The 27,258-nt window shown below is 39.6% G+C and overlaps 1 protein-coding gene across 1 annotated transcript in view; it reads left to right on the top strand.

Annotated features, from left to right (window-relative positions):
• LOC122812125 (adhesion G protein-coupled receptor E1-like) overlaps window positions 1–27,258 on the top strand; it is a gene marked incomplete in the record, with an annotated part of 2,110,064 nt that overhangs the window by 1,684,376 nt on the left and 398,430 nt on the right. Inside the window, 1 exon segment of the mRNA XM_044084415.1 lies at window positions 4,741–4,941. Within this exon segment, the coding sequence (XP_043940350.1) occupies window positions 4,741–4,941 (201 nt within the window).

Raw genomic sequence — 27,258 nt, 5'->3', positions numbered from 1 at the left:
TAAATAGGATGTGCTGGAGGGATAGATTCCTGTCCTAGAGACTCCCCATGCTTTGGAATAGGATTCCAATCTACATTAGGCAGAGCCCCTCACTAACACTCTTCAAGAAAAACCTTGATGAGTGGATGGGAAACAGAAAATTTACCCTGGGGATCACTGCAGTGGCTCTGCTGGACAGAGGCACAGAGAACTAGTGACTCTGCTGGACAGAGGCACAGGAAACTAATCTAAGGGGGCGGCGAAAGCCAACACATTCTGGCTAGGTTTATAGATGCCCTCGGGCAGATAGCCTAGTACTTACCTATGAACCTATGAATGCAATTACAGCATGCAATGCCAACATTCAGAAATGAATCTGGTTACAGCATGTAATACCAACATTCAGAAATTAATACAGTTACAGCACGCAATACCACTATTCAGAAATGAATGCAGTTACATCATGCAATACCACTATTCAGAAATGAATGCAGTTACAGCATGCAATACCAACATTTAGAAATGAATACAGTTACAGCATGCAATACCAACATTCAGAAATGAATCCGGTTACAGCATGCAATACAAACATTCAGAAATGAATGCAGTTAACAGCATGCAATTCAAACATTCAGAAATGAATGCAGTTACAGCATGCAATACCACTATTCAGAAATGAATGCAGTTACAGCATGGAATACCAACTTTCAGAAATGAATACAGTTACAGCATTCCATACCAACATTTAGAAATGAATACAGTTATAGCATGCAATACCAACATTCAGAAATGAATCCGGTTACAGCATGCAATACAAACATTCAGAAATGAATGCAGTTAACAGCATGCAATACAAACATTCAGAAATGAATGCAGTTAACAGCATGCAATACAAACATTCAGAAATGAATGCAGTTAACAGCATGCAATACAAACATTCAGAAATTAATGCAGTTACAGCATGTAATACCAATATTCAGAAAAGAATGCAGTTACAGCATGCAATACCGCTATTCATAAATTAAAGCAGTTACAGCATGCAATACCAACATTCAGAAATGAATGCAATTACAGCATTTACTATTAGGGCTGAGGTGCTCAGTGTTTCAAGTGTGCTATTTAGACTGCTATCTGAAATGCCTCAAGTATGGGAGGACATTTTTTTTCCTCAGTGTAAAGTTGAGGTGATAGCACAGGGAACTATGATAGCTGGTTATGACTCTGCAGGTTAATGTACATTTTCTATGCATATTTTGCCTTTGTACTTGCCATGACTGCCTGGCTTGTCGGTAAAAATGGTATTCAAAATCGCTCCACTTAAATGCTGTCATACAATTAATTCAGTAACAAATTCATACAAAAACTCAGAATGTACAAAGAGATTCCATTTTACCACCCCACTGGAGGACATTTCAGTAAAGTACAAAGGGACTGCAAGAAAAAAAAAAAAAATGTGTGCACTGTTGTTTACGATTTGTTGCAATGCATCCAATCCATCCATCCATAACCCTGTTTTCTATTTTTTGCACATTTGGTTGGGGAATCACTTTAACAGTGAAAGTCATCAAGAGCCAAGGTTTACACCACTGAACTCACATGCATGCTCACACCTGTGGCTAATTTAGAGTATCTAATCCACCTATTGCATAACGGTGCTTATTTTTAAGTGATCAGACACTTTTGTCTTTACTAAAGACATGCTGTACCTTTTATTATTATCATTAGTAGCAGTGTGAGGGGAAAGCTCATGGAACAATTACACAAAAGCATGGCATTTAAACCTTTGTTAAATCAAACTGTAAGCCACAATGTTCTGCTGTTCATGGGTTTGTTGAAAGAAATCCATATGCTGTAGTGATGCGTATAAATTTAAGCAGCAGTTCTGTAGTGAGTTATCTGGATAATCTGGACTTCTATGAGACAGTCACCAAAGCCCTAGACAAGGGCAAATCTGTGCATATGGCCAACTTAGACTTAGCCAAGGCCTTTGACACAATCCCCCACTCTGGCATCATTGATAAACTCACCCACCTGGGTGTCAACCCATATATTGTCAGGTGGCTTGCATACTGGCTCACTTATAGAACTCATACGGTCAAAATAGGGGACTCCACCTCCTCCAGCAGACACAGGGATTGGTTCTGGGACCCCTACTGTTTGGAACCTACTTCTCTGAAGTACAAGGTAAAACTAAAGGACCATGGTTGATAAAGTTTGCTGATGACTGCAAAGTGGGAGCAATCACTGAAACCCCTAGCAATGTCAACATCCTGTAAGAAGATCTTATGCAGACTATTGACTAGTGCCAAAGTCATAGTCTTAAACTTAATGCAAAAAAATGTATTATCATCCCCTTGGGCAAGAGTGATGTTCCTGCAAGCTACCACATCAATAGCAATACCCTAACCACATAGTCAGTGATGAGAGATCTGGGCACACAAGGTGACAGCAACTACCATGTCTCCACAGTGGTAAGAAGGGCATATTTTATTGCTCATCTCATAAGTAAGGGCATTGCCAACAGAAAAAAAGAGGCTATAATCTCCCTGTAGTCTTCCTTTATCAGGCCAATAATAGAGTACAACTCTCCCTTTGGTATGTCCCTTTCCAAACACCTGCAGCAATTGGAAAGACCACAAAGGTTCCTTACAAAGACATTTCAGGGTGTTCAAGATTTGTCTTATGCGGACAGACTGAAATCATTGTCAATTTACTCTGTGTTGTACAGACTGATTAGAGGCGACTTGTGCCTTGCATATAGAGCATTAGTGGAAATGCACATTCACAAGTCAAATGGCACATGGTCACTTGCTCAAAGGACATTAACCTGGTATGTGACATCAACAGATCTTGCTGGAGAGACAGATATGTCTCACAGAGGTTGTCCCATCTTTGGAACAAGCCTCCTATTCATGTTAAACAAATCCCCTTGTTGGCTCTATTTAAGCATAATTTGGATGATTGGATGGGTAACCAGAAATTCACCCAGGGAGTTCCACCTGTGTCCCTTTTGGACAGGGGTAATAGGTACTAATTTTAGTGTCTGCTTGAACAAGACACCCTTGGGAACATGGGTTAAACTTGGCTAGGCTTGTAAGGGCCCTGGGGCCATTAGCCTGGGAACCTCCTATGATCCTATGAACACATTGGCACATCCTGGCATAGTTTGTCATATAGTAAATAGTGCTAGTTGTACAATGGTAGTAAATATGCAAGCAATTTTATGAACGTGCCTTTATATTTTTTACTGTATTTTATGATGAGTAGAAAAATAGCATTTCATTTGATTATGCATTATTTTCAGTGTATGGTTTGTTTCCATCTTGTTTCTTGGCTTATCATTACTTGTAATTTAAACGTGGAATGCTTGCTTTCAGTTTTATTTTATTTTTTTGGCTTCATTCTTTTCATCTGAGTAGATTCACACTTTTGTCATGACATTTCTTATAAATGATCCAAAACAATGATTAATACAGTATTTGGCTTTGTCTTTGATTAGTGAAATTCATGCAGCCCTTGTGTATATTTAAGCATTATTACTGACTCCTTTGTGTAGAATGTCTTGTCTTTTGCATGCCATTAATTACTTTCTCCATCGGTTTACCATCAGCTTTATATCATATTACCATGTTAAGTACAAGTCAAAATTTAGAATTAAAAATGCTTATTTTGGTCATACTGTTTTGTGTTTGGGCTATGCTGCTTAATGAAGACCTGACATAGACCCAAAACTAAATATCTGTAACAGTTTCTGAAATAAACATTTTTGTTTTGCAAAAATTAGAGCAAGAGTCATAAAATAATGATGTTGCAGCTACATTTAAATAGCTAGATCCAGTAACAGTACTGAGGTGCAGATAAGAAGGAAATAGTCACTAATGATTTGAAGCCTTAAACATCGATCACATCTTCTGCTAACATTTACTATAAATCATTCTTAGCGATGTTACAGCTGAAACCATGTTTACAAGCCTATGTCTTCCCAGTGTTCACTGCTGAAGAAATTATTATTTAAAGAGCACCTTGGTTTTGATGTGCATGCCATCTTCATATATGAAACTGTCAAATCATTTTATGATTCTGAAAGAAGAATGTGACACTGCATGAGAGGAATAATACATTCATCAGGCAAGAAGTAAACACAGGAAGATACCATGAAAATGACTCTAAAGGAAACATTTAAATTATTCAGATGGAAGTGTTGTGTATAAATTACCTGGAATAACACTATGTGGAAGACATACAGAATATAACTTAAGGTGTGTCTCACTATGTGGAATACATGTTGTTTTTCTTTCGGCTTTTCCCAGTTAGGGGTTGCCACAGTGGAACTCCGGTCAGCTAATGATTTGCAGTAGAATTTTACAGTGCTGAGGTGCCAGCCCGACACCCAACCGTCAATGAAGGCACGCCCAGTCACGCATGTCTTTCGAATGCCACTCAACCACGGGGAGGACATGCAGACTCCACACAGAAGGCGCTCCAGCCGAGAATCGAACGGAAGAGTCTCTTGCTGTGAGGCGACAATGTTACCGCTGCACCACTGCGGCAGAATATAATTTAACGTGAATCAATTTAATATGTTATTCAGAGTTTTTTTCCTGAGCTGTTAGTTAATGGTTTGTTGTGCTTTACTCATCCCTTTAACATGTCTTTGACTAGTAATGCTGTGAGAGTTCATTCTGAGTTATCACTTTATTAGAATCGTTTGGAGTTGGCTGTTTGCATTAATAACAAACTACTAATGAACTTTGCTTTCAGTTCCAGAACGACAGCCCACTGACTGTAATTTCACATATCGGCCTTACCTTCTCAATCATCTGCTTGGCTCTTACAATCATGACATTTTGGAAGTGTCGTTCAGCTAAAAATGCAGGTACAGCCCTGCTTCTCAACCTTTGTGCCTGCCTGCTTGTGGCAGATGTTATTTTCCTATTTGGCATCTCTCAGACCAAGTATGAGGTAAAATATTTTGCTACTAAATTTCATTAATGCTAATTTTTTTCACAAGCTAGTTACTGGAGTAAAAGTTAATAATGTCATTCATTGAGAGTTATACTTTGTGCATAAGAAATGTTTATGAATATGTTTTGCCTAATGTATTTGTAGTCCTTGCAAGGTTTTCTTCCAGATTAATGAGGGCTGAGTTGTGTTTACAACATACACCCCTCACACACATTAGAACATTTCAGCAGTTCAATCGCTGATGTCTTGTGATAACATTTGGGTTCTATGGCAAGTGCCAGTGATCTGTTAATTCACACCTGACTTACTTGTTGTCAGTTGTTTGAAACAGCAAGTGCCCTATCTACCAGTAGCCAAGTCCTAGTAAATTACTTATCCATCCCACAACTGAACTGTAGTATACTACATAACCTTCCCAGAATCCTAATTCTAAACCCTAAAACTCCCATCCAGTCCCTAACCCTCACCTGAAACTTTGTTCCCCAACCTAACCTTGAAACTCCTTGCTCCCCAAACCTAAATTCACCAGTAGTTTGCTAACCATAACCTCCCCTCATGCCCCTAAACCTTAATAACCTGATTGTTCCCTAACCCTAAACTCATCTCCTGCTGCCTAAGCCTAGATTTCCTGATCATTCCCTAAATCTATCCCCCCACTCCCTAAATTAAATTCCCCTACCTGTCCCTAACCTGAATTCCCTGGTCACTGCCTAATCCCAAAAGTCTAAATGCTCCAGTCAGCCCTGAAACCTAGGCTTTGAAATCCTCCCCTTGCCTGTCACACTTAACCTTCCTCAGACTCAGGTATTTGTTGAAGTGGCAGTCAGAACCTCCATTCTCTCTGCATGGCTGTCACACATTCCCTGAACACATAGCTGAGGTCATGAGTGAGCAGCAGCCCAGACAGATGAGTTCCCGTCTTCAGTACTGTGGTCTATAAGCAGTGAGGATTTGAGCAGATAAGTTCTGATTTTTGAAAGTGTAATAGTAATCCATAACAGTGTGCCTGTCATAAGAAACTGTATTACTGAATCAGAGTCTAAACAGTTTGGCCAGTGAGTAGTTTGGAACAGTACTGACAGCAATAATCTGTGCTTCAAAGGCTGTGGACCAGGACAGAAGAGCATGGCCATTTTTTTTTCTTTGTTGATTTTTGCGAATCTGCCATATGATCCTATGTCTAGAAAATTTTACCTCCCTGTCAGGTTATATCTGATGCACTGATTTCTCACTTACAGTTGCATCTTTATGCAATGACAGTTTATCTCGCAAATGTATTCTAATAGTTGTAAAGGTCAGAAGAAGTATAGCCATTAAATTGATGTGTCATCATGTATTTGGCAATACTGGCATCAGTCAAAACAACCAAATATAGCTACATTCCGCACCATGACATTTAAATGAGAACCCGCCAACACACACACACACACACACACACACACACACACACACACACACACACACACACACACACACACACACACACACACACACACACACACACACACACACACACACACACACACACACATTTACAAATGTGCATGTTCTCACCCACATTCTGAGCTTTTACTTTCATACATAAATGCCATGGCTGAGGAAACAATAACAGAGTACATAGACATAGCTGGCAATTTTTTGGTTATCAAAATGTATAACTGCATAAGGGATGCTAGCATGCTCCACTTCAGTCAGTCTAATTGTTGCCCTCACCCTTAGTGAGATGACAAAAGGCTAATCGAATGTTTTGGCATTCAACGGAGTTATTGATTTTGTTCTAACTCATCTGCATGAGATATAAAGTGCAATGGTGATATTTCTAAAAATTTGCTTTAATAAAAATAAATACCATTTTTTTATTTTTGAATGTACACTGTTTGAATTCTGACGCAATGGAAACAAAAACAACATAACTCAGTATATGATAGCACAGCTTTGCATACCGAGCATCATATTTAAGTCCAAAAAATTAAAACTCGGTTCAGTTTTCAGCACTGACAACCGCACGAAAGATTCACAATGGATTACTGTTTCATTAATGACCCTAAAGTCCAACTGAGGAAGGCAGTCACAGCTCATGAGTTCATTTTCAGCAAACCACAAATAAGTATTTAAAGGACAAAAACACACAGCCATCTTGTAAGACAACTTTGCAAAATTTCACAAAACTCAAAGCAACATTTTGAATACTTACTAACCTGTTGAACCCAAGGAGGTTGGGAGTTGGCATAATAGTTAAAGTGCTTACCTCACAGGCAGAAAGTACAGGGTTTTATTTGCACCTTTGAGAGAAATGGGATAGGCTTAAAATGGCCTACAAGGGCAGCTAGTCTAGAATGAACTTAGGAACTTAAAAGGCCTCACTTCACAAAGTAAAAATGGTAACTAATACTTATTTAGGACAATTCAGAACAAATTATACTTTGCTGCAGGGAATACTTGTAGCTAACTACTAGTAAAAATGGATGATACTTGTTAATAATATTAATGACTTTTTTCCTCAACACAAGCTTTTTGTGTTTAGAGAACAGTGAAAAAGCTGGTTAACAAGAGTCTTTGTACAGCGATGTGTCACACATGTTCTGGCACTGCATATTAAGACATTAGAAGTGGTCATCTTTTGTAGGCTTATGCCGGGTGGGATTCATAGACATTAACAACAATGACAATGAAAGCATAGCATTTTCATCTCTCCTCTCTAATAATAAACCCTCTCTCCATGTCCTTATTTTTCCCTCCTGTTAATATCATTCTATTCTGGCAGCAGAATATTCTGTTGTTTCTCACCTCCATATATTATTAGAAATATAGTCAATATTTTGAAAACTATGCATTAGTTTACTTGACATAGCCTCTGTCTTGCTACTTGCAGTTCGTATTGTATTCTTGACCCTAGTTTATCCTAGTAATATTGTGTAAATGTATCTTAGTCTGTTTGTGTTTAATTTCTTTTGGCTTTTGGGGATTTTGTCCTCTTGTGTATAATTACTTATCAGTTATAGTAAAATGTGATTTATTTGTGTTTTGCCTTTCTCCCCAGCTCATTATAAAATATTTAATCTGTTGCATGGCATTTCTCCCCTTGTATATAATTAATCATGAACTACTGTTTAAATGTTTTTGAATCTGTTGTGGAGCTTTTCTCCTTGGGCCTCACCTAATAATGCATCATTGGCTCAGTCAGACTTTCCCAGTTACCAAAGGACAAATAAAAAAATAAATATTTATGTATTTATTTATTTTCCATTTGTTTACCGGGGATGTTCGACTGGGCCAGAGGTCCATTTTCAGCAGAGGCCCAGGGAGAAAAGCTCCTTTATAAAAAAAAAAAAAAAAAAACATTGCATGAAAATTCATGCAATACAATACCAGAAACACATAACAATTTTACAATACAATACCAGAAACACATAACGATTTTACAATACCAGAAACACATAACAATTTTACAATACAATACAAGAAAACACATTGCAGGATAATACAAGAAATACAGGCAGTAAGTAAGCTGAACAAATAACTGACAAAACAAAGAGATGTCTAACAAGACATACAATATAGACTAATAATATACTGAGTAGAAAAAATTGCTAATTAGCAATCTGACAAATAAAAGTAGATTCTACCATTATAATGAATGATAGATTCATAGGTGAAATGTAATGATATAGGAGAAAAATATTATTAAAAGCATATATGATATAGGAGGCAAGAAAAAATAGATGAAATGTTAGTGGCACATATACTTAACAGTGACAGCAAGGCAGTGTGGAGATGAGTTGGTAAGGAGGGAAAGAAGATGCATATAAAAGACTTGAGATAGGTGTAACCTGATTAAAGGAATATTAAATTAGTAGTAGGTAGAGAGAAGCTGAAATCTGGTGGGCCCTGAAAAAAGCAGCTTAGAATATAAAAAGAAAAAAAATATATGGTTGAAAGAAAATGGGTGGACAGAATATATCAGCTTGTGTTAGTTCAGGAGCAGAGCCAGGTGTTAGCTAGTTGTTCCTCAAGCAGCGTTTTAAATTTGGATGTATTGCTAGTTTTTAGTATCATTTGAGGTATGGAATTCCAGAACCTGGATATTTGGTGGGAGAATAGAGAATTGCCATGAAAGTCATTAGGTTTAGTTACTGTAAGTGGTAATTTGTTAAAGGATCTTAGTTTTCTGTTGTTTGAGTAGGCCTGAACTAACTTCTTAAGTGATGGACAGTAGTCTGGATGGTGTAAGATACAATAAACGAAGGTTAGTTGGTTGAGAGACAGGAGATGAGGTAGTTTGATCCAATTTAGTTTATGAAGTGCTGTGCATTGATTTGATCTGTGAGGGAGGTTAGTAGCAAATTTTGCAATTTTGTTATAAAAGGACTCCAGCTTGTTTAAGTCAGATTTGATGAGGTTAGTGAATATTGGTGAGGCATAAAGGAGGGTAGAGAGTAGCTGCATCCTTGCTATGGAATGTCTAGTGGCATTGGTTAGGTAAGGCTTGACCCTGTACAGTAAACTAAGCTTAATGTGGACCTTTTTGATAGCTAAAGTGAGGTGCTTGTCAAATTTTAAGTTGTCTATTGTAACTGCAAGGAGTTTGGTGTGATGGACAGGTTCTATTTTAGTTTTATTGGCTGAGTCTATGGTGAACGGAGTATAGTGATCAGGTGCTTTACTATTGGTGAAGAGCATATGACCTCTAAGCTAATCAAGATGTGTGTACGAAAAAATTCTCACTTCCATGCCTTCAAAATCAGGTTTCTTATGTTCATGCTGTTCAGTGGTATTTCTCAGTGATCTGGATAAAGTATCAGCAAGATAAAGAAGTTTGCCTTTTGTGTAGACAAGATTGAAATTATACTTTTGCAATTTCAACATCATGCATTGCAATCTAGCAGGAGCTGTAGTGTCTATATTAAATTATCGAACGGCACGAATGTCAAACAGCCGTATTATCGAAAGTGCCGTTCATCCAGTTCTGGTTTGTGGGATTGGGGTGCAGTGAAGATGAGGAATTTTGCCCTTTCCTCACTGTAGTGTGATCTTGGAGTTGGTATATATAATTAGCGGCATGGGGGGCATAGCCCCCTACAAAACCAAGTAATGTGAATGACACTTTCAGTATTTCAGCTGTTCAACATTCGTGACGTTTTAATAATTTAATATAGATCTGAGCTGTATGCATAGGCTTTCCAAAAACAGTGACTAGAGGTTAGTGATCAGTTTTGATTTGAATAGGTCAGCCATAAATACAGTCATGGAACTTTGAGCATGCAAACATGATTGCTCAAATAGAGAAAGAACTTTTGGCATATTGCATTTCAGTTTGGGTTAGAGTTCTGGATGCATAGGCTACTGGTTTACCCTCTTGAAGAATGACTGCACTAAGACCAAACTTCAAAACATCACAACAAAGGGTGACTGGTTTGTGAACACCATAGTATCTTAAAGTAGGTGGACTGGCAATTCCCTGTTTCAGCACATCAAACGCTCTTTTGTGTTGTTCTAACCAGGACCAGGATACATCTTTGAGTGTCAACTCTTTGAGTGGTGCTGAAAGTTGGCTCAAGTCTGGAATGAAATTTCCTAGATAGTTAACCATGCCAAGAAAACATTGTAGGGCTTAGAAATTGTCTGGAGCTGGCATCTCAAGAATTGCTGTTTGCTTGGAAGGATCTGGTCATAAGCCCAAACTGGTAAATAAATGACCAACATAAGTAACTTCTCACAGCCTAAATTTGTACTTCTGAGGATTCAGCTTAAGATTCACTTCATGTGCTCTTTCCAGAACCTTCTTGAGGTTTTTATCATGTTCAGCTTCACCAGTATCACCTACAAGAACATCATCTACTATAATAGCAGACAGATAACCAGAAAAAAAAATGTGTTCCATCGCACACTGAAAGACTTCACTGGCAGAATTTATCCCAAATGGCATTCTCAAAATTCTGTACCTGCCAAAAGGAGTACTGAAAATGGTTAGCAATGAAGATTTTCGGTCAAGCAAAATTTGCAAAATGAATTTTTTGCATCCAAGACAGAAAAAACAGTGGCATTTGGCATAAGAGAAGCAACTTCTTCAACTGTAAGCATTGAATGATGAGGTCATTTTAGTGCTTTGTTCAAATCTTGTGGATCAATACATATTCTCATATCATCTGAGCTTTTCTTATGAGCTACCACCATGGAAGATACCCATTCAGTAGATTCTTCCATTGGACAAATCACACCTTGCTACACCATTTTGTCTAGCTCAGCTTTGACTCTGTTCTGCATAGCAACTGGAACTTCCTGGGCTATTCTGACAACTGGGCTGATTTCAGGGTTTAACTTCATGGAGTACACAACTGGGAGTTTGTCTAGTATGTCTTTGAAAAGATCAGCATAGGCAGAAAAAATAGTCTGGGCAAATTTAGAACAGTTGTATTTTAAGCTTACATGGTGCACTTCCTTATTAAATGAAAGTAGTCCCATTTTCAAACTGTCTCTGAGGCTTAATAATGACTGTATGTGCCTTTTGACTACGTAAAATTACAAGTCATAGCTGTTTCTAGCAGAGTAACATGAAAGCACTACTGAGCCTTCATTCTGAATTTCTTCACCACCATAAGGAACAAGCTTTGCACACTTTACCAAATCAAGCTTCTCACCAGTACGTACTCTAGTAAATGTCTCTGCTGTTATAACACTGCACTTTGAAGCTGTATCAACTTTGAGCTCTATGGGTTAATCCAAACAATACAATATACTTAATTCTTTGCCCACATCTCTACTGCATTGACTGTTTTATTAAGCACAGACACACCATCAACATAAAAAGTAGGGTCACAGCTTTCTAATTGAGCAACTTGTCTCTTTGAATGCTTTCCTTTAATAAAGGAATGAACCTCTTTTTATTTACGAAATCTTTGGAAATAATTCCACTTTTTACATCTGTGGCACTGCTGACCAAAAGCTAAGACTTTTCTTTTAGATGCATGATTGCCACCACAATTATGACAGTTTATTATAGGTGAGAGCACATGCTTTGAGTTTGTTGACTCACCTTTGTGCTTCGCTGAGACTGTGCATGCTCTGAAATTTGCTAGAAAACTACAGGGTTTCCCAGTGACTGCTGTAGGACTCACAGTAGCTGCCATGTGCCTGTTTCTTTTAACCACATGCTGTATACTATCAACATTAGCTTTAGAAGATACTGGAAGCATGCATTTCTCATTTATAAGCATATTTGTGTGCTTTTCTGTGAGATCATGTATCTGACAAATCTTTATGGCCTTATTCAAAGTTAAATCACTGTCTCGAAGCAAAATCTTTCTCACAGCATCATCTTTAATAGCACACACAAGTCACTCTTTTATCAACTCATCCCTAAAATCACCAAATCTGCATGTTTTAGCCATGTTTTTCAAGTCAGTTATAGATGCTGCAAACATTTCAGCAGACTTTTGATCCTTTGTGTAAAATAAATGCCTTTCCATTGTAATATTCATTTGGGGGTTACACGTTTCTCTAAATTTACATTTTAAGCACTCGGGGTCTTCCCTTGTTTCAGCTGAGACCACCATGTTGCAGTCTTCCCTGCCCCCTGCATACACAGCAGATGCATACACAAATGAACACTCTCTTTCTTTGGCTTCTGAACCAACTAAATTAAGCAGAATAAATGCCTTTGTACATGCATCTTTGTCAGAAAATGCTGCTTGTATGAAAATATTGTACTCTTGCTCAAACACTCTCCAGTTCTCTGGAATATTATTATCAAATACAAATGGAGCTGACCTGTGAAAGCTTTCTGCCATGACAGCAAATTATGCTTAAACACACTTCAAAATGGTCCTTGTAATTATGTATGAATATGCACACACACCAGGTACATGAAATAACATTCAAATCCACAATAAACTCTGAAATACTGTACTTTGTGAAATATGATTTGAAATAACTATACTTTGCAAAATTTTCTTTGAAATGACTGTACTGTGCAATATGCTTTGAAATGGCTGTATTGCATGAAATAACTGTACTGTAGTACTGCACGAACTTGCAAACATTTTGTACACTTTGGGTATTTGAATAGCTTTAATTAATGCAAAACAGTAATAACATTGTAAAAAAATGTGGTTGTTTTCCTTGTTTTATACATTTTATGCAATTTGGACATTGCTTCAAACATTTTTGTAACTATTTTGAATATTTTTTATCACTATCTCACAGTTTCAGACATTTTGTTTAACTAGAAATTCATTTTGAGCATTTTGAGTGCTTTGTTTAATATTCTTTGAGTAAGAAATCATTTAAGCAAGTTTTAGTATCTGGAATTCATTTCTGACCTGTTTTATAAGTTGTACTTGCAGTAGGGATGATCCATTCCTCTATATTCCTGCAACATTAACTGAGCGCATCTTGGTCTTGATTCTGGATCCCATTCTGACACCATGTCAATTGTCGTCTATTATCATACAAGACAAACAGGTGGGGTAGTTCATTTATATGCTTTATTACACAGAAACACATCAGGATGGATAGCATCAACATAAATTATAAACAAACAGATTAACTGACAGACTAACACATACATGCATGCTTACATCTCAAGAGCTCTCTACAAAATGGCAGTCTAGCTTGCATATGCTCAGTATTTATACACATGTGCAAGCCCATGGAAAGGTTCTTAAAGATACATACACACTCTGATTTACACTTCAGTTTGCCACTTAACTGCCTGTTGTCAGTCAGTTAAGTAGCTGAGAAACCAGAGTAGGGCAGGCTGGGTTAGATTTAAAGTAGTTAGTTCTTTTAGCAGCTTTTGGTGTGACACTGTATCAAGGCCTTAGACATATCAAGAAGGATGGCAGAGACAAGCTAGTTATCATTTCTAAGATCGTTGATTGAGTTTGTAAAGCTGACAATGGCAGTGATCGTACTGTGTTTAGGTCTGAAGCCATGTTGAGATGCAGATAGGTGATTATTACTTAGCAGGTAGTTAAGGAGTTGTCTGTGTATGCATTTTTCAAGAATTTTGGCTCTAGTGGGGAGGATGGCAATTGGCCTGTAGACTGAGAATTCTGTAGTGGTGCCGCCTCTGTGGAGGGGGGTGATATAAGAGACTTTCCAGAGTTTGGGGACATATTTCTCAATAATGGACTGGTTTATTAGGAGAGATATAGGGTAGGAGATGGAGTCTGCTGCTAATTTTGAAATTCATTGGGGAGTTGGTCAGCTGCGAGGGAAGATGGCTTAAGTTTGGATAGATATTTTTTGATGATGTTAGTTTGAACTTGTTTGATTGTAAAGGAATTGGGGGAGCTGCCTAGTATGCTGGGGATAGATGGGGGGGTCTTATTGTTATTTTCTACTAGGGAGAGAATAGAGTTGATAATGTGTGAATTAAATTGTGTGGCTATATTATCTGCGGTATTCAGAGTGGTTGGAGATGGGGTTGTGTTCTGTCCAGTCATAAGTAATTGCTTAATGGTACCCCATAATTTCTGGGAATTGCTTTGGTGTTTTTGTTGTATTGATGTATAGTAACGATTTTTGTCTTCTTTGATTTGTTTTTTGACAAGGTTGCATAATGAATGGTGTGTGAAGAGGGAATCTTGACTTTTGTTCTTATGGTATAGGTCCCATGCTCTGTCTCGCCATTTTAGGAGTTCCTTATTTCCATTGGTAAGCCATTGTATGTACTTAGACTTAGTGCAGGTCTTTCTAAGGGGAGCTAGGTTGTTTAGTATATTGAGGAATTTATCATTAAGATATTCAACAGCCAAGTCTAGATGCAGATGTTTTAAAGTGGACCAGTCACATTGTTGCACAATGGCTTTGAAAACTTCAGGGGAGAAATGCCTTTTGTTGTGGACAAGTTTGTAAGTAATATTTTTAGTAAGATAAATGCATTGCCTAAGGAGGTAGGTGGGTAGATGATCACTTAGACAGTCAGGGAGAGAGCCTGATTGGTGACAGAGTGAGTATTTGTTTGTGAGTGTCCAGTCAAGGATTGATTCTTTTTTGCTATGCTTGTCAAATCTGGTAGGGGATTGTATAATCTGATAGAAACCATGGAGGCTGATAAAATTGGAGGGATTATCTGATGAGTAGGTGGACCAATCCATACTGAAATCCCCCATTATTATACTTTCTTGTCTAAAGGTTGAAGCACTCCAACAAAGGAGATCTTCAATAGTGGAAGTGTTGTTACCTGGGGGTATATAGATAGCTACTTTAATGATGTATTTGTTGGAGTTTAGTTGAAGGTGGGTAATTATAATTTCTGTATTTTGTAGTAATGGGGAGCTGACTTGGAGCCTTTCTACTTTGATAGTGTTCTTGTATATTATAGCTATGCCACCACCTCTTTTATGTATTCTGTCATGTCTGTGTATGTTGTAATCCTGGCTTAAGATTTCACTTTCTGGTATGTGGGGTTTTAGCCATGTTTCTGTAAGGATAACTAAATTGGGGGCATAGTGGGTAATAGTTACATGAAACTCATGACTTTTGTTAAGTATGCTTCTTAGGTTCATGTTTAATAGTAGGAGATCTGAGCTACTGTGAGGGAGAAGAGTGGTGTTTGGCAAGTGAGTGAGGTTTGTAGTGTGAGAGGTTTGATTATTAGGTTGAGGTCCTGGATTAGGATGTATGTCACCACTTAGCTTGAGCAGAGTAGAGTTGAATAGGAATAGGTATGTGAGTCTGGTAACTGGTTTAACATATTTGAGCTGTAGATGTGGGGCAGACTTAGAGTGAGCATATTTTAATGTACACAGGTGTGTGTAGGAGCTGCTAAAAAGGTAAGGAGATATTATTATGTTGTTTAATGGGGAATGGAGTGGAGTGGCGTGTTGAGGGGGTTAGTGGGGGAGTAGATATTTATGACCTGTAGAGTTTGATTGCAAGTTAGAAGGTAAGAGGTTTTTAGCAGAGTGAGTAAAAGAAGGTGTTGAAGCAACATTGTGTATGTAATTTGGAGTTATGTTTTGTTTTGGTGTATAGTATATAGAGTGACAAGTGAGGGTGTGCCTGCTATAGGGAGTGGTTATAGTGTGGTTAAGAAAAAAAAGTAATCAGTGTACTAGTATATGGATAATTGGCAATTATGTGTTCGTCTGATGTGATTGGATGAATTGCTGAGGGGGTGTTTCTTGTGGAAAGGTTTAAATCTACAGATAGTGGGGGAGGGTAGGATTTGGGGGGCAGGGTAGTGTAGCAGAGTGAGCCCAAGTGTAGTGAGAGTGAATGGAGTAGGGTGCAGCAGATGGCGGCAGATAGCAGAGAAAAAAAATCAGTGGAGATGTAAGTACTGAAACTGGTGAAGCAATAGGGCAGAACCATTGCAAAAGAAAATTGAAAGAAAAAAAAGGTTTGCAACCATTGCAGTAAATGAGGAGAATAAAAGAGGATAAGTAATTCTACTCATGTGATGTAATTAGTAGCACAATACTAAGAATAGCTAAGGGAAACTTAAAGAAGGGTGGCAAGCACAGACTTAAGAAAAAAGGAACACAAATAGAACAGAGAGTACTTAAGGGTAGCAGAACAGTGTTGAGTGGCAGGGTGGTGAGCCTGAGTACAGGGGACCAAGTTGACAAAGATGATAGAAGGAAAAGGACTGGGATAAGGAATAGTAGTATGTGAGGTAAAGGTAGGGGAACACTAAATATGGGGAAGGAGTAGAGCAGGGATTCAGCTCGGTGATTTGCAAGCAGTCTAAACACATATTTAAGTTAACAGTGATGCAATCGGACATTAACATACACAAGCTGGATAGTAGGCTGTAGAACCACTAGGCCTGATTTATTGAAGCGTATCTAAGCTTCAACTGAGCGTTGGAGTTCGTATGTTCTAAACTGTGGAGACTGGCTAGGTGTTTGAACCTAAGAAACAGGAAAAAAAAAAAAAGAAGAGGAGGTTAGATGGAAGACACCATCAAGTATGTGTGCAAGAGGCAGGAGTAGGGATAAGGTGAGTGTACCTGTGTGTGAAGAGTGAAAGAAGTAGAATGGGTTAGTGAGTGATTACCCTGTAGTTGGAAGGAAAAAGGAAAAAAAGGGGTGAGAGTGAGAGATTACCCTGTTGTTGGGAGGAAAAAAGGGGTGTGAGGGTCAGGTTGAATAGCTGTTAGCTGGAAGGAAGTGAAAGAGATAGTTAACAGGAGGATAGGGCACAACCTATTCATAATTTAGCAGTTGAAAACATATACAAGTCAAGTATATCACTGCAATAATTAATAATACAGTAATATGCAATAATTAGTACTTTATGTCTGACACAACAATGAATATATCAATGCATTTAGTTGTGAGAGAAACTCTTAACAGGCCATGAATCATTTTATATCAGCAAAATTATTTAAATATGTGAAAACCCTTCCTGAGGAAAGCAAATACAAATGCTACAAACTAGAAAGGAACTCGTACAGCAATGCTGTTTACAGTAATAATGTGCATATACATGTTCCTTTGTGAATTATAGGAGCTATAAGCTACTGATGCAGGTGTGCCTCCCTCTGAGTCTGTTAAAAAAGTCAACACTATACCGACTTAGTGTACATAAAGCAAGTATATGGTAGCACAGTAAAGCCAGATGGAGAGAGAATATATAGCTGGATTCCGAAAACAGTAGGTGCAGAACTATCTACAGTAAAAACAGCAAAGTCAAAGCCATTTATTCCATTATATAAGTTATGCTAGGTTTGTTGTGTAAAATAGAAAAAAAAAGCAGAACTGAGTATTCAATAGATGCCTAAAGCGGCTGAGAATCACAGGTATAGGGTGTTGGCAATTCAGAGATGCATATAGCATATAGCATAGCTGTGCAATAAACTAGCTCAGTATGCAGTGTGTGCAAATGACCACAGAATAATATGGAATTAAAGGTTCCCATGCAAATGAGGCACATGGATTATGCAGATGAAGACATCAAAACCTGTTAGAGTGATTCAGGAATATATAATGTGTACTGTACTATGATGCAAACCTGTTCTGAGCACTGAGCACTGGAAACTTTTGTTGTACAATGCCATGGATATGATAGAAGAAGCAGTAGCTACTGGCGAACACGTTAGTGTCCATCATTAGAATGACTGGCCACCGTACCATCACTAATGGTAACATCACTCTCTTACAAATAAGCACATCCTGAATAAACAGATGGAAGTGCATTAAGAGCTAGTAAAACTGTGCCAGCCACAAGAGGAATCATGTGGGGGGGGGGGGTTGGATTGTCTATTTCAGTGGAAAAATATACCTATGTCATTAACATTTTACCAACAGGGATATTTCAATGACCTACAAGTGAGGATTTTATTGTATTGTCTGCTCACCATCCACATAAAGGGACAGCATTAACTTCTTCATCTGTGTAAGCCAATTCTGTGATTATGGTCCACCATGTATGGACTTGTCCCTGACAATGCTTCATGCTATCTCCTTTGCATGGCATCTCATCTCAAGTACACTTTTCTGTACCTGTTGCAGAGACCTGTTATGGTGGACTACAGCATTCATGTCTTGCATCACTCCCTGCCACACCTGGTTCTGGCACATCTTCAACCCTGGCACCTCTGCCCAGTCTGCACATGTTATGTGTGCAGAACACCTACAATACCACCTCTATCTCCTGCTGGCTCAGCTTTTCCAACTGCTGCTTTTTTAAGGGATCTACTGCAAACTTTGTACACCTGTGGGTAACACGTCAATGAATGGATGCAAATGGTAGTTTGTGAAAGTCATATACCTATGGTCTCAGACTACCTTCTGCTTGTTCTAAAGAAGTTCAGTTATCCACTGTACTGCTGTGCATAACATGACCCCATGTAACCTAATGCAATGGGCATGGGCTTGTAGTCACCCTTCTGTTATCTGCCTGTTGGTCACATGAAGGGATATACACACCCTATTACTCCTCTTCTCTTACAGTGCTTTGCCATGTCCAGCCCTCTGTATAGGGGTCTTCATGTCTCTTTTGTCCTAACCTTCAGCAGGTAACGTGTGCCCATAGTTCACACAACCAGCACAGCTGAAGTTAACAGTGCCCTGCTATTGTGATGCTGTTTTCCCACTCACACATACGCTATGATATCAGTCTCACTGTTACTGATGTTCACCACAGGTCAAATCCCACTATGTGAGAACATTAACTGCCAGGTTTTCTACTTTTATTCATTTTCTATCCATATCCAGAGAGTTACTATGCAAAGTCCTGCATTCCACATATGTCCATTGGTGCACATTATCATGCCGAATGTCACATATTGCACTAGTAAGGGCCTATGCCAGTTTTGCTAATGATTCGATTTAGTCCCACTGTCTCTAAATTGTATACTAAATGCAATGCAGTACCCAGCCTAGCTGGCACAGATTTAATGAAACATGTGACCACTATACCCACTATGTTCATACACACAGCCTGTATAGTTCCATACCACCAAGGATCAGTTTTAGGATGGTTTTGTAGCAACCTGGTGTTGTGCTATGTTGTATATTATGTGATGTCAAAATGTGCATTCATGCACACTGGATCACCATTTTGTTCTTTAATGGATAAGTTTAGAGGTCATGGTATCATCAGGTGCTGATACCCGCAGGGTCTTGTTTGGTATGTCAGAGAATGCGAGATTTTTTCTTTTATTCCTGCATGGAAGCATTTCTAGGTGTCTGCTGGGACAGTAAGATGCCACCTTGTGTGATAAATACCTGGCAAGACCTTGACAGGATGATGGGTGATGCTCTGTGGTGGGACGTCCCTGATGTGTTTCAGAAGTAGAAGGCAGCCGTCAGAGAGAAAGAGAGACAGCCGAATATGCACTGTAAGCATTTTCCCTCCTTTTATTGTATTATCGGACTTTTTGTGTACTGAGGTATACAATATTTCTTTTACTGCAGCTGAGTAGTAGAAGATGACCATGGCAGGATAGAAATGGAGGTAGAAGTGACTATCCCGGAAGTGAGGTCCACACACCATGTGTAGCACTCCATTGTCGAACTCTCATTGTATGTGGACTATTGTTTGTCTGTTCCAGTGCAGGTCCAGTTTTGGGACATGTCAGCTTGTCTTGTGCAATCCCCACTAAAGGTGAGTTAGAGTGATTACTGGTGGTCTCAGTGGTCACATCTTGGGAGACGTCTAAACTCTTCTTCTTACATTAGCACAGTATGTCTTGCAGAGAATGGTGTGATCTGAACTGTCAACAGTTGGATTCCTGTCTCTTGACTGCTGAGTCACTCAACAGGCAGACATTCAGGCTACTAAACATGTAGCCTGTCCCTTGGCATTAGCTATGGAGGTAATTGATAGCTGGGTAGTACCCTCTGAACCAGTCTAGCATCCAACAATCTCATCCAGGCATACCTCTCAACTGTCCAGATTTTTGCAGAATGTCCAGATTTGTGCCTCATATTCTAGGTCTGTTTCTCATAAAATTTGTTGGTTTCTGGCAAATCACTGAGGATTGAAGTCACTAAATAATGACATACACTGAAGTTTTAGACTTCATATCCTTCACTAAATGCATTGTACCCCAAATCATTTTATTCTAGCAACTTTCTAAGTTTTTAAGAGCAATACATAAAAGCTACCCTATTTTGGGGCATTTGACCCCCATTATTTAAGGTTTTGTCTAGATTTCATGTGAGAAGTTACAGAAATGCATCCAAGTATTCCCCTTCCTATAGTATTATTCACCATACCCTGTTCATTATCCAGTTATCTGTCACCAGCTGTCAAACCCGTGACAGTCTGCGTCCATCCACTGTCATCCAGATCTTTTGTCCCTCTATCTCTCTCTCTCTCTCTCTGTCTCTATCATCATCATCATCAGACCCCACTTTTTCCCATTTTCTACATGGGGTCTGGGTATTGTGTTAACTGCCACCATCTCTTTCGATTCAATGCCAAACTCCTGCCTTCTTTGACACTCATGTCTTGTTAACTGTCACCATCTTTTTCAATTCAATGCCACGCTCCTGCCTTCTTTGACACTCATGTCTGGCTTTTGCAGATATTCTTTCACACAATCCATGCACCTCTTTGCTGGACGTCCTCGTCTCCTCTTACTTTCTTCCTGTTTGTTCCAAATCTTCTTCATGAGATTGTCTACTTCTTTTCTACATGTGTCCAAACCACCACAATCTGTTCTCTTCGATCTTTTCTGCAATTGCAGCTACTTTTGCTCTTATGTCCTATTTTCTTCATCTGTCCCACAGAGTGTATCCTACTACCCTTCTCAGGCAATTTGTTTCCATCACCTCTAGCTTCCTCATCTGCTCTGCCTTTACTGCCCAAGTTTCTGTATCATACAGTGGTACAGGCCACACCACTATCTTGTACTCCTTACTTTTTAGCTTCTCTTGCATCCTTCTGTCATAGACTACACCTGAGACTCTATGCCGGTTGGCTGCAGCTCTTCTGATTCTGGCTTTGACCTCTTCATTCAGACTTCCCTTCTTCTCAACCACCCCTCCAAGATACTTGAAGATATTTACCTGTTTCATTATGTTCCTTTGTATCTCAGTTCTTACTTCTTCTGATTTCCCCAGTTTGATGCCATTGCCACTGTCTTATCTGTGCTTAGTTTCATCCCATGTGCCTTCAGTTTTGCATTCCATTCCCCTATCCTTCACTGAAGTTCTTGTTCAGTGTCTGCCTGCACTGCCACATTATCTGTATACAGTAACTTTGTTGATCTGTCCCTTACAACCTGTTTGCTAATGTAGTCCATCATCAGTATGAACAGCAGTGGACTCAGAGATGAACCCTGGTGCACACCCACTCCCACTGGGAACCCTTCTGTGAGGAAGAACACTGTGCATACTTGAGTCATTGGGTCCTTGTACATAGCCTGCACTAATTCTAGCAATGAATCTGGAACTTCAAACCACCACAGTACTGTCCAAATCAGCTTTCTTGGGATCTTGTCATGCTTTGTCCAATTCTAGGAATGCCCAGTTGGAATCTCCTCATGTCTAGCTTCTTTCTCAACGATCTGTCTCACTGCAAACATCGGGTCAGTACTGCTGCATCCTGATCTGAATCCAAACTGCTCATTTCCCATCTTAGTTTCTACTACTCTCAGTATCCTTTTATCAATCACCGTCTCCAGAACTTTCATGCAGTGTGATAGGAATTTGATACCTCTGCACTGCCCACAGTTGTGGATGTACACTTTGTTTTTGTACACTGGCATGAGTATGTGTATTCTCCAGTCATCTGGGATACACCTTTCTCTCCACACTGCTATGAGTACCCTCAGGAGCAGTTTCTTCCCTATCTCACCCAGCATCTTTATTATATCTGCTGTGACCTCATCTGAGCCTGCTGCTTTCCCTGACTTCATCTTCCTTAGTGCTGTTCTTACTTTTCTAGGGTGGACTCCTCTTCTTCTCTCATTGTAGGCTGTTTCTGGGGCAGTACAGCTTCTGTTTTTTTTTTCATTCAGAAGCTGCTGGAAAATACTACTTTCATCTGCCTTTGATGTCCTGCAGATTGCTGAGCAGGTTGTTGCTGGCATCCCTTATGAAGGGTGTCTGACTATCTTCTTTATCTTTTTGTCTTTGCCTTGCAACCTGATATAGATTCTTTATGCCACCTACCGAGTCACTTTCTAGAAGTTGGTAGACTGCCTGCTATGCTCTATTCTTTGCTATTGCAACTCTTTTCTTAGCTTCTTTGTTAGCCAACCAGTATTCCTTCCTAGTCTGGTCAGTCTTTTCTATTGCCCACTTTCTCCTCAACTCCTCCTTTCTTTTGATCACATCCTGGACTTCTGCAATACACCACCAGCTTTCCTTATATACCTTATTTCCATATCTGGCTCAGCCACATATCTGTTCTGTAGTCCTGACACATGCTGTTTTGAGGCACTGACATTCTTCTTCAGCTCCACCCAATTTCTACTTTTCCTGGGGTGCTAGAGCCCCGAGTAATTCCTTGAACTGTTGTGCTTTCTCTCCAGTCAACTTTTCATCTTCAACCTGGTCTCTGTTGAGCTTAGAGCCTTCTCTGACCACTGCTTGCAACTGATTGTGGCAACTGGTGATTTATGCTGTGGCTGACTGTTTAACTGAGGATAATTTTAAGGTCATTAATTTTACCCCAGTGCCTTTTCTTTGTAGGTTCATAGGAGGTTACTAGGCTAATGGCCCCAGAGCCTTTACAAGCCTAGCTGTATAATAATCTGAGTACCCTTATTGACCATAGTTAGATGGTCATTGTTAGCAGAGCGATTCTGTGTTCAGCACTGACTGCCCCATCTATGAAGGACATAGGTGCCACCCACAAGGTGAATTTATGGTCACCTATCCAGTTGTCAAGATTGCACTTGAATAGGGTTGCTGAGGATCTCTGCTTCACATGGAGTGGGAGCCTATTACAGAGGAGTGGCAGTCACTGGGAGGTGTATATTTCTCTCCAGCATGTTCTGTTAATGTCAGAGGCTAGGTTGAGATATCTGGAGTGAGTTATTCTTGTCCCATTTTATTTTGCAGATATGCAGCATTTCCATTAGGGCAGGGTCTGGAACTGCTCTGTAGGCCAGACACAGGTCGCCTCTCAGCAGCCTGTATGATACAGAGTACAGTGACAGGGCTTTCAGTCTTTCCATGTATGTCATGTTTTGGAGGCCCTGGACTCTCTTGGATAGAAACCACTGTCATCTCTCCAGTTGTTGCAGGTGTCTGGTGAGCTACATACAGAAGGGAGCATAGTACTCAATTAGTGGTCTGATAAGGGTTGAGTACAGTGGAGCTATAACCTCCTTGCTCTTGAATGTAATGCCGTTATTTATGAGATGCCCAATGTAAAATTCTCGTCTTACTATTACGGACACATGGTGATCAAAGTTTAGATTATCAACCTGTGTTCCCAAGTCTCACACCATTGAGTTTGAGCTTAGAGACATGCTATCTAGATCATAAATAGTAGGGGCTACTTCTTTGCCAAACGGGATAATGAGGCACTTATTTGTATTAAGTTTTAGTCCGTGAGTTTGGCACCAATCATTTGTCTGTGTCAACCCTTTTTGTAATATGTTAACATCATTGGGGAACTCTATGATTGCACGCAGTTTACAGTCATCTGCAAACTTGGTAAGCCACAGGCCATCTACCTGCACCTGGATTTCAGAGAAATATATTTCAAACAGTAGACGGCCCAGCACAGATCCTTGTGGTGCCCCACTGGTAACTGGCCTACTTGTGGAGGTGGACTCCCCAACTTTGCAGTGTGCATTCTGTCGGTGAGCCAGTTTGCTGCCCATCCAGTAATGTATGGATTTATCCCTAGCTGGGAGTGTTTCTCTATGATACCTGAATGTGAATTGTATCAAAGGCCTTGGCTAAATCAAGGTGGTATGTACTGTTTTGCCCTCATCCAGGGCTTTGCTGACATTCTCAAAGAAGACCACTAAGTTTAATAAGCAAGATCTATACTTGATGTAACCAAACTAGGTTGAGTTAAGGGTATGAAAGTTGCCTATGTCCATGATGATTCTTTCTTGCCCTTTCAGATAAGGCGGGTTAGGCTTATGGGTCGATAGTTCCCAGGGTCAGTTAATGGACCCTCTTTGTGCAAGGAGATTACTGTTGCTGTTCTCCACTCCGCCGGGACAAAGCTAGTTCTCAGGCTAGGTTAAAGAGATTGCTGAGTGGTTCCACTAGGTCTTGTTTTAGATTATTTAGTGTGCAGCCTGGGATGTTATCTGGTCCAATAGAGGCCATGTTTTTGGCCATGGAGAGTGCTTGTACGACCTATTATTTGGATATACTCAGTAGAGGACTGGTGTAGGAAATGCTTTGGTGTATGTCTGGTGGGGACAGGGGAGTGAAGTTATTGCCAAATCAATTGGCTAGCAGGTTGGCAATTTCCTCATGTTCAGTGTAAATTTGGCACACAGCTGGGCATTCCCTTTTAGGTTTCTGATGTCGCTAAAGAATGCCTTATGATTCTCTTTAGCTAGGGATGCCAGTTTAGACTTGTAGCTAGCGTTAGAGGACTTAAAAAGATATTTGATTTGATTGTTAAAGCTGTAGAGGGCATTCTTCCTCTGTTGAGTAAGTTTATTTCTTTTGTTGTATAGCTTATTTATACTTACAGTCCTCCAGGGTATCTTGTTTTTTCAGGAAGACCTGGTTTTGTTCCTATTGGGTACAGCCAAGTCAATGAATTTGTTTAAGTGGCTGTATAGGGCATTTGTCTAATCCTCTGCATAGAAGCCATTTTGGCTATGTTGGCAGGGGCTATGAAACATTTATTACCATTGCTTAAAAGGTAATACTTTGCTTTGGAGAAATTTTTCAGTTTTTGTATTTTGTATATTTTATATACTGTAGTTTGTTTTCTTTACCTTGTGTTTTACCTGCATTCTGCTTTAACAGCATATTAAAACTTCAAAAGAGCCCACAGCTCTATCTCTCTCTCTCTCTCTTCCGAGTCAGGCAGAAATTAGAACTGATCAATTAAGGACTCATTCATAAGATAGAAGGGGTCACTTAAGGTTAATCATTTGTTAACTGAGGGGTGGAGCTAGGAACTAAACTTTCTATTTAAGGGGTAAAATAAAACATTTCTGAGCTTTACCAGAAAGGCTCATCCAGACTCTGCTACACTTTGCTGTGAAGGAAAGGTTAGTTTGCTTTTATTTTTTGTATTTTGTATATTTTAAATATTGTAGTTTGTTTTCTTTACCTTGTGTTTTACCTGCATTCTGCTTTAACAGCATATTAAAACTTCAAAAGAGACCACAGCTCTCTCTCTCTTCTGAGTCAGGCAGAATTGTTTTTTCCGCCCTCCCACCCAGTCATAGTTGTCTTGTTAAATATCACTGTCTTTCTAGTTGCCTGCCTCTTATGTTAATCTGACCATATATCTAATTTCCTCTCTACTTTCACTGGCTTGTGTGAGTAATCACTAAATCAAAATCCCCTCCCTTTCAACTATTTAAATTTATTGGCCATCCTACTGTATTCCATAGTACCAGAATACAAAAGTGGCCACCCCTTTCAACCCATCTAGCTGTTTTAAAAATAGTAACTCTCCACTAAACCTTAACTTTTTAAACAGGTAAAACTTAAGTTACCTACTTTCACGTCTACCTTCTCTAGTGCACACTGCAGTGTGCATTTTTTTTCATCTTACTTTTAAGCATCCCTTTGACTAGCACTTTCTCTAATACCTGCTGGAAAGCACTAGGAAGCCTTAAACTGATACAAGCACTCAACTCTCTTTGTTAATAAGGAGAAATTAATAGTAGGCACTAAACAGCCTATAGTTGCAAAGTAACTTGCTAAGGTAAGGGAAAACAGCTTCTGTACTTTACAAAAAAAAAAAAAAAAAAAAAAAAAAAAGCATCAAACCAGGCATGTCCAAGGGTCAGCTTCCGGTGATTTCTCCTGTCCACCTGGTGAATCTGGGCATACTGGGGCAATGCAGCAATTGCCTCATGTACACAGACAACCCTCTCCTCCTACCACCCAACACTACAACCTGTGAGAGATGCACTTACATAGCCAAAATGGAAGCAAAGCTCTCTCCACCCAAGATTGTGCTAGACAGTCAAGAGGAGAAGGTTAACACCCACACTACACCTCAAGCAACACATAGCCCTTCTAAACCCACACCACCAAGACCCACATATAGCAACACTAAATCCACATATGCAGAGGCCCTTAACTGTAACCTGCCCAAGCAACAAGGACCTCTGAAGCTGAAACGCAAACAAACACCAATCACAACCAAAGTGTCACATAGTTCAAAACACCTGTGTGCCACCCAGCAACAGCCCCTAAGGCAAGACAATGTACCTAACACTTTAGTCATAGGTGACTCTATAGTCCGGCACACTGATGTCCCTCTCACCAGGTTGAACAAGGAGAAAATTACAGTCAGCTGCCTGTCGGGTGCCAGGATCTGCCACATAACGCATGCACTCAAGTCACTCCACAACAAGTACAAATATGACTCTGTCATTGTCCATGCTGGAGTGAATGACTTGAGACGTACTTCCCTGGACTACATGAAAAGAGACATGGAAGAGCTCCCGGATCATGTGGCCTAGGCAGGTATGACCCTAGCCCTGAGTAGCATCCTGCCTTCGCCCAGAATGATACCACAATATAAGGACAAAATGATTGACTTCAACAATTGGCTAAGCTTCTGGTGTCATTCAAAGGGGATCCAGTATCTGTCTGCCTGGGACGACATGATTGACAGACCATGATGCTTTGCCAGAGATGGTCTGCACCTGTCGCCTCTGGGATTCAGGTTACTGGCTAAGGCTCTTGCCACCCCTATAGTGCCTTTTTTAGGCAAAGTTCAAAGGACAAAACCACCGCC

This window comes from Protopterus annectens, chromosome 9.part0 (genome assembly GCF_019279795.1).
Source record: "Protopterus annectens isolate FY-2018-M chromosome 9.part0, PAN1.0, whole genome shotgun sequence".
In the NCBI taxonomy this organism is placed as follows: Eukaryota; Metazoa; Chordata; order Ceratodontiformes; family Protopteridae; genus Protopterus; species Protopterus annectens.
Note: the sequence above shows the minus strand (reverse complement) of the source record. Positions and strands in the feature narration are given on the sequence as shown.